A 13508-nucleotide genomic window follows, 5' to 3' on the forward strand; every position below is an offset into this window, starting at 1 on the left:
TACCTTAAAGTGATTTAAATTCATGGACGCAAACATGTTCAGTAGCTTGATTTTGTATTTATTCCAAACACATGAAGGCTTGTCAGTCTACATTACACTCATTCATCATATTCATTGCTTTCAAGTTTGTAAGTGCAAATGCAGCACTCACTTCTCCTCTCAAGCCATCTCGCTGCTGTCATCCTGACCTCTTGACTTTTTCTGGGGCCGTCACAGTTGACATCAGGCGTAAAATATATACAATGCCACTACATGACAGTGGCATGTCATTCAAATATGTGCCCTTTTTCTTTGAACATTCATAAATACACATATCTCAGACCATCTCACCTTTCATTAACCTTCTTTCTTTATACAAAAACAAGCTTTGATACAGTCACCCTAAAAGTCAGCAGGTTTGTTGAAGGACATCTGGAATAATGTTTTAAAACAAACTATATTTTCTTTGTTACAGTGCATCTTTGGGGCAGAAACAATAATCAATGTTTCATTTTACAGTTAACAAGTCCATATTCTGCTATCACTAGTGTTTGCAGCCATTCATTGCTGTCAGTGTTGGTGACAAAAGACTGAAAATCCAAGTGCATTAAGTAAATTATAATTATCTACAGATAAAGGTCTGATTAAAAAAAATAATAAATAAATGGATGTGGGAGAGTTTTTACGAATTTTTTGTTTATGACAACATTGGAATAGCTGGTTTACTGGAGGTTAAAAATTGTAATTTACTTCATATATATAACAGCCAGGGTTTTAAAATTATATGTTAATGTGCTTTAATCATCTAAGAATACGAGAAATATATGTTTAATCTTCCAGTTTTGTGTAACTTGCTAATAAAATACATACTTTTAAAACTAGCTAGCAAGAGGTAGTATAACATATCTCCCAGTTTTGTTTTTTTCTTTGGATATTTGGCAAAATTTCTGGCTCAGTTTTTTTTAAAAAAGTTATTTCTATACAACAAATTCATTATATCTGAGTGAAAAAATGGTTTGCACTGCTCTCAACTGGGCTGCATTAATTTTAAATTTCAATTTTAATTAAAATACTATCATTAAGAAGTACAATGTGTGATGAATTAAATGTATCAATTTAAGTCACATTCCACCTCAAAATGCATTAAATGTTCTAACATGTCCAATCTACTGCACAGTCCACAACAAGTTTTTCAAATCACTGCATGAATTCATATCACTTATAATGAAATCAACTCATAGGGCAATTTATATAAAGTCTATTTTGCCACAGAGGCATAATAACATGTATTTTACAGAATTAAGGTACATAGACTGACCAGCAGCTCCAAAATACCTTTAATGTGTCTTCAGATATGAAACATGCTAAAATTAGCAATCTACAGTTTGCATTAATTCTAAATGTGATGCTGGTATAATTGAGTCAAGTACAGCAAAATGACCGATCATGCCCTGCGGCATATTCAAAAGGAAACAAGATGTTAAACCCCACCCAAAAAAACTTCACTATATAGAAAGCATTAATATGGAGGCTATCAGTTGATATGTCATTTTAATGGAAACCTCAGTTCTTATACATGTAAATTAAAGAGGTCAAGGGGGTTTAAGAGGAGGAATTGACATTGCTGTGTGTAAAGTGTAAAGACACACCCAACACATGTGCAGCCTGTACGTTCCCGTCTACAGTGAAGTAACATGACTCCTTGTTGTACACTCACAGAATACTGAAATGCCGTACATAACTCACAGCCACGAACACGGACACATTCAGATGCACCGACTCCCATCTCAGTACACATACATATAAATTAAACCAATAGAGGAAGTTATCCCCTAAATATCTTAGCTGGCTCTGACTCTTTAGGCCCAACACTACATAGAAAATACTGATCTAAGTACATTGTTAAACCAGAGTCCCAGCTCCATCTCATCTGAGCAACACACTCTGTGTGTTTTTCTTTTTTTTCTCTCTTGCATGGGAAGAAAGTGCTTTAACATATAAAATCCACCATTTCATATAGCATGTCAGTTGTAATGGTATTAGCAGCATTTTGTGAGTCATAACAAAGAGGTTACAATTACTTTAAGTAGAATATGAGCCACCAGCGCCTTAAAGACAAGGATATGTTATTGTGAATGTGGAAAATGATTGTTCAAGAGTACTAATATGGTACATAGCAATTCCAGATATTGACCACTATCTCTCAAATATATTATTTTAATTCTAATAATTTTAGTCATCTTTTGACTGAACTTGGGGTGACTCAACATTTTGCCTTAGTCTGCATTTTTTAAATTCAGTGCAGACAAATGGTCCCTGTCCTCAGAAAAATATGTAAAATATGATAGTTTGTATTCACCATAAGTAATAATATTATTGCTTCAATCAAAGCAAGACTACGTAACTTTTGATTAACAGCGGCCATTGTGGCCACAAGTAGCAATTATAGGATAATGGCTCATTGTATTCCCCCTAATTTCCCAAGATGTGGGAGTTCAGCTTATTATTTTGCATCCATCCATCCATCCGTCCATTTTCCACTGCTGCTGAGTATTAGTATTGGTGGCAGCAGTGTAAGCAAGGCAGCCCCTTAATTTCCCTGGAGTATCCTGATGCATTCCCAGTCCAGATATGTAAACCCTCCAGTATAGCACCAATCTGCGTATCAATTTCTGACTCCATCTGACCCTCACTCTCCTTTCAAGGCCTATCCAATAACACTGAAGTCCCTCACTTTGGGCAGTGACAAGCTCAAAGCTCAAAAGGCGCAATTTACCATTAGCACTATGGCATCAGTCTTGGGAATGCCTCATCTCCGCTGTTTTACACCTGGCCAAACACCATCCCACTTCGCACTGGAGGTAACAGTATGATAAAGCCGGCTGAACCCCCTTATCCATGGAAAGCAGAGATGTAATTCTTGGACAATGCTAGAGAGATTCCCCACATCTGTGCCTAGAAATTCTGTTCATGAAAATCACAAACTGAATTGGTGACAAGGCACAAATCTGGCATAGCCCAATGCCTGCTGAGAACCCAAGCTCCAGTTCATGTGGCCTTGTGATATTGTCTGCCGTGCAAGGAATGACTCAGGCCAAACAAGTCAAAAAAGAACCATTGCTCACTTTGACACCTCCTCAACCACTTGTGTCCACCAGCTTGTTCTTTGGTTGCAACCAAAGCCCGCACAGACAATCGTTTGGCCTTAACTCCAGCTGCTTCTGCAGTGGAGGCTTCTATCGAAGTCTCTTTAAATAATGGTAGATTATATGGAAAATACTTCTTGGGAGTTACAGGATTTTTGTTGTTGCTGCAGTTCCTCATTGGGCCATTGGGATAAACTGGCAGTAAGGCTTGTTTTATCTAAACCACTGAAATGTTGACGTTGTCTGTGACATCCTAAAACGGAGTGTAACAGTAGCATTATTGGAAGGGGACTCAGTAATGTCAGTTACATAGTAATATATATCAAATTTGCTGACATTAGCTAATATGGTCAAACCAATAGAGGTTGTAGCAGCAAATCCCCTGTGTGTATTGAATTCAGCAAGGTTGCGTTTTTTATTGCATATGAGTGCAAAGCAAAGATTTGTCTTATTTTCTTTTAAAAGTTACATAGTCTTGCTTTAAAGACATGGAAACATTAAATGCAAAATAAAAATGTGGCTCGGCCAATATAGACTAACGCTGAATTGTAACAGAAGGCTTGCCTCATTTCCTTTTGAATAGACAAGTTGCAGGGCTCAAACAGCATTACAAAAGTTCTAGACAGCAGCTGAATGGAAAGTATTACAAAGCAAATTAATATAGCAACATGGCAGAGCATCAGCCAGAGGATGTGGCTCATTGCATTTACCCTACATTCGTACAGATTACAGTGACATCTGCTGCAAGGATATACAACAGAGTGGGGATAGACTTTGTTGTTGGTGAAAGTTGCCTTGGGGAGAAGATCACAGGTGAGTGTGCACTTACGCTGAATAAGGGCAGATTCTTCAGTGGAGATATCTGGTGGAATAAAACAAGACAAAAAATGGGTGTTAAACTATGTTGGGTGCAAAGAAAACAAGTTGAGATTAAAAAGGAGAAAACATTATTTTATTTTTGTCTAGAAGTTGTTGTCTGAGGCAACTGTAATGTGACTTTTCAGCTTTTAGTTCCTGGTTTCTGAACCAGCTGACCAGATTCTTCCGAATCACTGCGAGGGGCACACTACTCGATTTGTTTATGTAGGAGTGCTGGAGGTCGGCAGTGCTCTCCACCTCCTTCTCCCCATTTAGGAAAAAGCAGAGGGGGAGGGGGCTATAAAAAGTTGACCCCATCTCAGCCCTGCAGACTCGCTTCCAAGCTGGAGCTGCAGCAGCATCTGATCTCTCCGAGCAGCTGTCCTCTCCCTGCATCAGCACAACAAATACTTTACATTGCCTGACCTTTTCCTCCTGCATCACTATCCCAGCCATGCCCCCACCAAACACCCCCACCACCACTGCCGCCACTCACTCTCTCTCTCTCTCTCACACACACACACACACACACACACACACACACACACACACGCACACACACACACACACACACACACACACCGTGTGCCTCTTCACACCACTATTCAACCCCATGCTAGGCCCCTGCCTGCCACGCACCCAGCTGACATGTATCCCTCATGCTCATGCAGTTGTATTATTGCTCTGACACATTAGCTGAGAATGGACTGTAGTAAGTGTGTATATATATATATATATATATTATATATATATATATATGTGTGTGTATGAAGAACTGAGAATTAATTTCAAGTTGTTTTTTTTGGGAGGGGGGGGGCTACAGCATTTAACAGCGTAAAGAGAGAGGGAATTACTCATTAATACCTTCATCTCTAGCTTGTGGGATTAGGATGTGAATGTTGGCAAACATATGTTACATTTGCATATTTCATAGATATCATATCAACATTTGGAAAGTGATGTAGTGTATGGACTTTGTCATCTGGGGGTGGTGGATGATGTGTCATCTAGGTGAGACGCCTGCCAATCTGCAGACCACTGCTTAAGAGCAACAAACAAGCGGCTTTTAGGCAACAAACGTGTTATTTGTACCAGCCCAATGCTGTTTTCCAGTGGCTGTTTAGGCACGAAAAGCAATTGCTTTTCACCAAGACATTACTGCTTCACCTGCAGGGATTGTGCCTCCACCCAAACCGGGTAGTTTTTGTGCCCAAACCTAACCACACATTAACCACAGCATTTTTTAAAACATAAAGTTTTAATGTATCTACATAATAACATGTAAAGTATGTGTGGTTTGCACAAACATACAATGGCAACATTTTTCTGGCATTTGGGCTGGGAAAACAGAGCACATTTTTCCTATTTTTACCTCTGTCCAGCAACTAGTTTTTACTGCTTTTGGATGTGCGCGCTGCTAGAACGTTTTTCTATTCTCACTTCTGCCCATCTTCAAATAAGCAAAATACTCTTGATCAGGCAGCATCAACCTTTAAATTGATTAATAATAATAATAATAATAATAATAATAATAATAATAATATTTTGGGGGGGGGGGCATGTATTTAATTTTGGAGCACAATAACTCGTGCACCATTGCACTTCATATTACTGTTTACAATTTAATTGTGTTGTTTTTTTTTAATTTTTATAGCGTGTAGATATTTTTTTTATATAGCTATAATATTTATATCTGTATATAATGTCAAATGTTAATGGTAGTCTTGTTCAGCTTTGTTGTCCTTGTTTTGACTGTATGTCTATTTTTGGGTTTGTACATGCAGAGCAACAAAAAAATAGAAAAAAAAAAAACAGAGTCAAATTTCTTCTAGGCTCCATGTAGCCTATACATTTACTTGGCCATTAAAGCTAATTCTGATGCCGATTCTGATTTCACATTGGCGTTTTAGTTACCTGCCCCATGCATGCAGAGCTGGCTGAGACTCCTAATTAATGTTATTAGGTACACCTGTGCTGCTATGTTCCTGCTATGACAAGTCGAAATGTTTGCTGTGAGAAAGTTTAACCAGAAACTTTTACACTAAACATTGAGGTGGAATACTAAATGTGGTAAGTGTGTTAGCTGTGTGTGAATGAATTTTCAAACATAGTCACAACTACTTGTGACAGCTAAAAAAGTAAAAAAAAAACAAAATAAAAAAAAAAAAAAAAACAGCTTGAGTTTTAAGATGGTTAAGCTGGTTGACCAGCTTGTTTAAGGTATGTGTTCACATAATTTTTTTTTGATGGTTTAACTGGTCACACCAGCTTGTGATGGTCACTCTGGCCGGTTTATCCATTGAAGTTCCTGTAAAAATTAACCAAATCAATGTCCTTGAGTATGGAAAAAAATAACAGCATCATGAGAAGGAGGTATGAAAAGCAAAGGGTGTAAATCAGTTGAGTCTACTGTCATGAGATATGCATGAACAGGCTGGTCACACCAGCATGAATTATAAAGTTTTTAATTGTCTTAAAAAAAAAAGAAGTTTGCTAACAAGTCACTAAATGAGACTACAGAATGTCATCATGCTGAACACAGCTTTACAACATTGGTAACATCGAAGTCATTTGACCTCAGTGTGGTTTGTTTACAGCCTAAGGTTAGATTTTTACTTTTTATGATTGTATTTACGCTTTCAAAACTCATAAAAATGGTGTTCTTTTGTGAAGATTATCCCTCTCGGTATGTAAGTATCATAAACTTTTGTTTGCCACAGAGCTAATGCTTTTTTAATGTTTTTTTGCAGATGGAACCAAGGCAGCACCACCCTATTGACAGCAAAGTTTCTGCAATATACTCATCTCAAAGACCTCTGCAAAAAAAATTAAGTCAAACTGTCTGCTAGATTAAGGTAAGAATATATATATATATATTTTTAATTATTATAATTATTTGTGTGTCAACTAAACTTTTAAGTTTCATATTTTGCTTATTCTTTTGTGGGCTACTTCAACTGTGGACTGATAGCTAGTATAAAAATGCAAAAGTGATTGTTCCAAATCGTTCAGCCAGGAGAAGTTTTCATGAAATGTCACGAACAAGGAACAAACACATTAATGAACTGTAATGTTATCTGAGTAATCAAGGCATTTCTAGAATAACTTGATGTAAGGTGTCACTGACTGGAATACTTTCCTGTGACACTTTCCAGCCCTGAGAATAAACCATGTAAACAAACTCGTCTCACACTATTAAAATAGCCCGACGATGTGTAATGCAGAGAAAAGGGAACTCAGCCGACTTGCTCCGGGCCGAGGTTGAAAATCCAATCTCCCAGCATGCTCTGTGGAGTCAGGTTACCTGTCATGAAGCTACTGCATGTCTATTAACACTGACATGCCACTGCTGAAGCAGTCACGCTGGAGGCAACATTTACACCAGAAAATGATAAAAACTCATCTAGCTACATCAGGACCTTTACGCAAGTCCACATGACCGTGTGAGTGTCACACTGCTGTACAGGGAGAGCACATAGTTCACAGTCAACATCCTCAAATATCAAACTCTATAAACCTCACTGCCACTTTAGGGCATGGATTATTTATTAACAGGAGTAGTAACTGACTAAAACCATACCAACCATGTTTCTAAAAAGTGTAAACTTTGGTAATAAGATTGTTTGGTTTCTGTTCATGACAATATGTTTTTGAGATAATTAATAGGTATTAAAATTATTGTACTTATTTATTATCATATTTAAGCAGATTTCAGATCATTAGTAGTAGAATTATTATTTTTTTGTTTCTTTGTTTATTCTTATTTTTTGTTTCTTCTTCCTATGTTTTTTAAACGAATCAAGCTGATTTGCCCGGGTTTCAAAGGGTTAAAATAGGTTTTAATTATTTTGACAAAATAATTTTCACTCAAGATTTACTTGCTGCATATTAGCATACATCATCCACTGATGAAGACAACTGAGATAGAGATCAATGCTCTGCAAAAAAAAAGTAGGTTTTCTTAAAAAAATCTTATTTCACTTAATCTCAAAACCTCAAAATGACATAATTTCGAGCAATTTTTGTATTATTAAAAGAAATAAAAGAAAAATCAGCTGGCGGTGTAGTGGTTAGCCCTGTCATCTCACAGCAGGAGGTTCCCAGAACCTTGTGTGTGGATGTGTGGAGCATGTTCTCTCTGTGTCAGTGTGGGTTTTCTCTTCCCACAGTCCAAAGACATGCAGGTGACTCTAAATTGTCCTTAGGTATGACTGTGAGAGTTTATGGTTGTCTGGCAACCTGTCTAGGGTGTACCCCGCCTCTCGCCCAGTGTCAGCTGAAATAGGCACCAGCTCTCCCCTGACCCTTAATGGGATTAACGGTTACGCTAATGAATGAATGAAAGAATTAAAGAGTGGCTTAGAGGAACTCACAGACTAAAAATGTTTTAATACAGTTAGCTTGAACTTTACTTCAGGTACTTACACTCTACTTGAGTCTTGTTTCATCCCATTTGATACTTTTGACATTTGATAACCACATTTTAGAGGGAAATAATGTACTTTCACTTCACTACATTTATCTGAAAGCTTTAGTTACTTGTTACTTTATATTACTTTATAAAGTACAATTTTTTTTATAAAGGAAGAATGCAGAAAATATGATATTTTGTCACAAATTAAACTATAACCAGTAGTTTATACAAGCACAGCTGTGGTCGGGACTTGATAAAAAGAAAGCAACCAAGTATGAGAAAGCATCCAAGAGGAAGCTACAAACAGACACAGCAAAACCCCCACAATTCCTGCATCGTATACCTTCAAAAAAAATTGCTTTAGATGTTTTATGTATTTCAAATTATGCATTAAAAGAAATAAAATAAATAAAAGTACATTAACACAAAAAATAAGAATAGTAGAAGTGAAGGGGACATGTGCTAACTTACATGTTTGATGAGATGTCTCCTTGGTCACCGATGCTCCACTACAAAGCTCATTGTTGTTCCATCGAAGGAGGGTGGTGCGATGATTCTTGGACCTTGTTGCGTTGTGATGCTGATGACTGGTTTCCTGTCAGAGCTCGCCGCACCTCCTCTGGCTCTCACATGTCCCAAACTTACAGGAAGTTGCAGTGGCCCTTTGGGAGCCTCACCTGTCGCGCTGTAATACACACTCTCTGCACCTGCTGTGTTCAGCTCCGGCTTTGGGCTTTTGGTGCTTTTTACCTTTTCTCCACCTGGGTCCTCAGAGTGACACGGCGACTGTGGCAACACCGCCTGTGCTGGCAGAGTGGGCGAGGGGATGAAGCCTGGGTAGATCATGTAGGTGGGGGCGTAAGCTCCTGGGCTCAGGGCCAGAGGGGACAAAGAGAGAGGCACAGGGGTGACAGGGGTGACAGGGGTGACAGGTGCCACGGGAGAATGGGGCATGGGTACATCCACATACTGGCCCGTCTCTGGGTCAAATAGTCTCTTTGTGGTGGCATGTATGGGAGTGTCCACCAGGTAATAATGTCCTGTAGTGGGGTCCAAAAGCATCTTGCGCTGGGTTTGTGGGGCTGCCTCTCCGGTAGAAGGTGTTGGTGACACAGTCGGGACAGTTGGGGAGAAACACAACACCTGCGGCTGTGCAGGACGCCCTGTTGTCGCCCCTGCGTGATGGTAGATGCTTGAAGCCGGGTACTCCATGATTAACGGAGACCTTTTCTGCTCAGGTGTCTTCCTGGCACCTGTTTTGATTTGGTTTGAACTCACCTCCCTCGAAATGGGCTCTTGATTCAGCAGTTTGATTTCATTCGCACACCTTATCCCCGGCATGGTCAAATAGTTCTCAGAGTCCGAGCAGGCCTGTGCGACAGTGGGATTAGTGGGAATGATTTTGACCTTTCCCTGCTCCATCTGGCCATGTTTCGGGGACTCTGTTTTCACCGACAAAGGAGCCACTGGTGACTTGGAGCTTTTCATAGTCGATGATGTTTGCAACACAGAGCTTTGTGGAGCAGGGTTACCAACTGACACGCTGACACGCGCCTTATCACCAAAATGAAGGATTCTTTTGTTACTGAACGTTTGCTGTGATTGTGTTTTAAACGTGTTGTCGTTATAAGGAACACGTATGATATTTAGAGCTCCTTTTTCTTCCTGTGACTCCGGCTCCTCTGCCCCTTGCTCCTCACTGGCAATTAGCGACAACACGTGGCTGTCTGTGATTGGCTGTGGAGCTTGAGTTTTACGCTTCCATTCATTTCTATCAAAAACATAAAGCTGCTCCATTGTTTTCACTGCAGCTTTGAGCTTCTCTAACGCTGCCTGTTTTGGTACTTGTGGCTCGTTTCTCTTTTCAGATGTCTCACCTGCAAACTTTTCCTGCCTCTGTTTTGTCAGTTTGGATTCAATATTTGTCTGATTGTCTGAGTGCTCAGAGTGTAGCTGCTTTGATGCAACATTTGGCACCCGACTGGTTGTGCAATGTGCAGGTGCATTTTCACTTTGAGATGTTTCCGATGTGACGCCAGCCTCCGATTGTTTCTGTAAGGCCTCAGCTGTCGGTCTTTTAACGTTTGTTTTTACAGAGTGACATTTAATCACAATAGGAGATGGTGATACATGCTTGACGGGCTCTTTTGTTGTTTCCAGTTTTTCAGCTGCTGTGGAACATTTACTCTCAATATTATCCAACGAAACAAAGCGATATGAACTTTTTACCAATTTACGGACATCTCTGACTTGATATATTGGTGTCTGAAATTTGCATTTAGTGTCTCTTATGTCTCTAACTGTGAAGTTTGGAATTTTTTCTGCAGCAGAGTAAACATGGCATTTGGCTTCACCTGCTGCTCTGAATGTGTTAACATTGTTGAAACTTATTTTAGGGGTTAACAGGCTGGCGATATTCAGTGTACAACCTTTATTTTCCTTCACACTCCGCAGGCGTATTTTTATCTCAGGGGTTTTACCCCCCTTCTCGTTTCCTTCTTTGCCCACTATGTTTCCATTATTGCCCATTTTGAACTCTTTTTCACATTTCTGTGGGCCTGCAGGTGTGCCTGTAGCAGGTGCATGGCCTGACTGGTCTTCTGTAAAATCCTTCTCTTTTGAAAGGAGCTGGTAGCTTGGAACAAAAAGTAGTTTTGTGAGCATGCTGCTGGTGTCTAATCCTTCTTTTGCTGTGGGCTTTGTGTCACTTACAGATGTGGGTTCAGGCTCCTTTACAGGCTCTGGCTCCTCTGCTTTCAGTGCATCAAATGCACTACTCTGACTGTGACTGAGCGATGCTTTTGGAGGCTCCTTTTCTGAATCGTCTGGTGCTTTGTTGCTTTTCTGCTCCTCTGCAGGCTCACAGTAAGCGGGTCTGCTGCCTTCCTGGTGCTGATCATCAGCAGAATTAACAGTCAAAGCTGAGCCTGTTTCTGATGTCTGTCTTTGTATGCCTCTTCCTTGACTCCTGTCTTTCATCCCATCTGGATCTTTGAGTTGGAAACTCGGGGAGAGCGCTGGGTGTGTGTCACAAATCTCACCCCTCTCCATTTTGCGCTCCTGTTCAAACTGCATCTTTTTGGAAATCACATTTTTCAACAGACTTGATGCAAACACTGCTCTTTTGTGTGTGTCCCCCATGCTGTCTGTGTGATGATTTTGCATCTCACATTCAGACCTGGCTAACACAGTCCCAGTGACCTCATCGCATCGCGCTTTCTTGGAGCATTTTGGACGTCTGGCGCCTTCGGGCGCTTCAACACAGCGGAAATTCAGCGTGACTCCACGCTGCTTTGACTGAACAGAATTTTTACCAGAAGAGGATGATTGTTGAGAAGTTATCTTATTCAGTGCGTACATTTTGGTTTGTGGAACTTTAATGTCGGTAATAGACTTACCATGCCTCCTACCGTCCACAGTCTTTTTCATCTCCAAAGTTGCGCTGGAAGTCTTGTGCGCAATTACGCTCCGCTCTCTTCCCCGTGATATTTTTCCATAATTCCAGTCTACATAAGTTGACCAGTTATTAAGCCCATATTCCGACATGGAGGACTCACTAGAGGTGCTAAGATTAATGGCATCAAAGTATGGACATGCCAAGCTCCGGAAAGACTTGGCGGTTAAATTGCGCACCTCTTTGTCAGCGTCGTCCAGCTCACTAATGGAGCTGGACGCTCCGCTGGAATATTCATTAATGTCTTTCCGTCTCAGTTTGGATGCGAGGTGCTGACGGCCTGGAGCAGGGATGAAATATTGGGCTCGGTCGCACAAGGGCCCCACTCTGGCGCCAGAGCTCACAAAAGAGAAGTGGCTCCCGTCGCCAAAGTGTTTGGTGTAGCCACAGGTGCTGTTGTCAAAGATGTTGACAGGTTCGTTTACCGCCCTGGAGGATGTTTTTATTGATAAATGAATTTTCCCTGCGTTAACGTCTCCGCTGTGGTTTTTGCACACGCTTTCATCTGAGCTGGCGCATTTATCCGAGTCACAAAGATCACTATCCTCCTGCTCGGTGCTGACAACCGCTCCACCAAGATTAGACTGCACTTTCGCTTGGCTCCTGCCCTCCAGTATCAAAGTCCCCTCCTGAGTTTCATCGCTTTCGAAAGACGCGTAATCCACAAAGGAATAAACTAGGTTGTCGTCTTCAAAATCCCAGCAGGTCCCTCGCCCCAGGTCGTAATCTACGTCGTGGTCGAGCTCGGTCAACTGGATTTCATGCGTCGTGATATAGTGGGACTCGTCCTCCACGGTGTCGGAGCCGCAGTGATCGGACAGCACCGCGCTGGCACCATCATCAGACTCCGTCCTGCTGTTCAGATACATGTCCGTGTACTGGAGCTCATCACTGCACACATGGTCACTGCAGTCACTCGGGTCAAGCTCGGCTTGGCGCTGCTTCTCATTCTCTGAGTCCTGATCGGTGTTGGGAAGTTTGGTCAGAGTTTCCAAAGGAGACTCACCCGAAACAATCCCGGGCACCCGCTTATCTTGTGCCTGCTCTTCAACAAAGTCCTCTGAAATGATTTTACCCTCTTCCTCGCCATGCTGCTTGGAGCATTTGATCAGAGACAGCTGGTTTCCCTCGCCGGTGAAAGAGACTTTGACTGTTCTCGCGCCGTCCGGTTTCATGTCCAGATCCACATAGTTGGACTCGTCGCTTTTTGTCTCGATGGCGTGACCCTTACTGTTGTCCTTATGCTTGTCCTCTGGGAGCAGCTTCCTGTGAAGTAAGGTGTCACCTCGGTAAGTGAGAGTTTCCTCCGCTGCTTCCATTTAGTCCGGTCTTACCGTCAGGTGGTCCTCGTTTACGATGTTATCCCGACACAGGACGGAAAACTCTGCAGGCTGGGGGGACGAGGAGGACTGAGAGCGAGAGAGAGGGAGGGATAGGGAGAGAGAGAGAGAGAGAGAGAGAGAGAGAGAGATGGAGGGGGGGAGTCCCAGGGAAAATCCCACGATGATTTCTCTCCGGTGTGAGTCTCAGTGCGGTCGTGCAGGCTGTCGAGCCGAGCGTTTACAATCAGACATTTTGCAACCGAGTACATGACGCACGAAACCTTATGAAGCTAACCTCCAAAAGTGCCAAGATTCAGCACCTTTCCTGGAAGAAC

The 13508-nt window shown here is 41.3% G+C and overlaps 1 protein-coding gene across 1 annotated transcript; it reads right to left on the reverse strand.

The window, feature by feature from the left end:
• Positions 1-749: 749 nt before the first annotated feature.
• LOC121942600 (uncharacterized protein C4orf54 homolog) lies at positions 750-13234 on the reverse strand. Its single transcript, XM_042485855.1, has 2 exons — positions 8869-13234; positions 750-3987 (listed from the first exon to the last, which is right to left on the reverse strand). The coding sequence occupies exon 1, from the start codon at positions 13168-13170 to the stop codon at positions 8893-8895; it is 4278 nt and encodes a 1425-aa protein (XP_042341789.1). The 5' UTR covers positions 13171-13234; the 3' UTR covers positions 750-3987; positions 8869-8892.
• Positions 13235-13508: the final 274 nt, after the last annotated feature.

This window comes from Plectropomus leopardus, chromosome 4 (genome assembly GCF_008729295.1).
Source record: "Plectropomus leopardus isolate mb chromosome 4, YSFRI_Pleo_2.0, whole genome shotgun sequence".
Lineage (NCBI taxonomy): Eukaryota > Metazoa > Chordata > Actinopteri > Perciformes > Serranidae > Plectropomus > Plectropomus leopardus.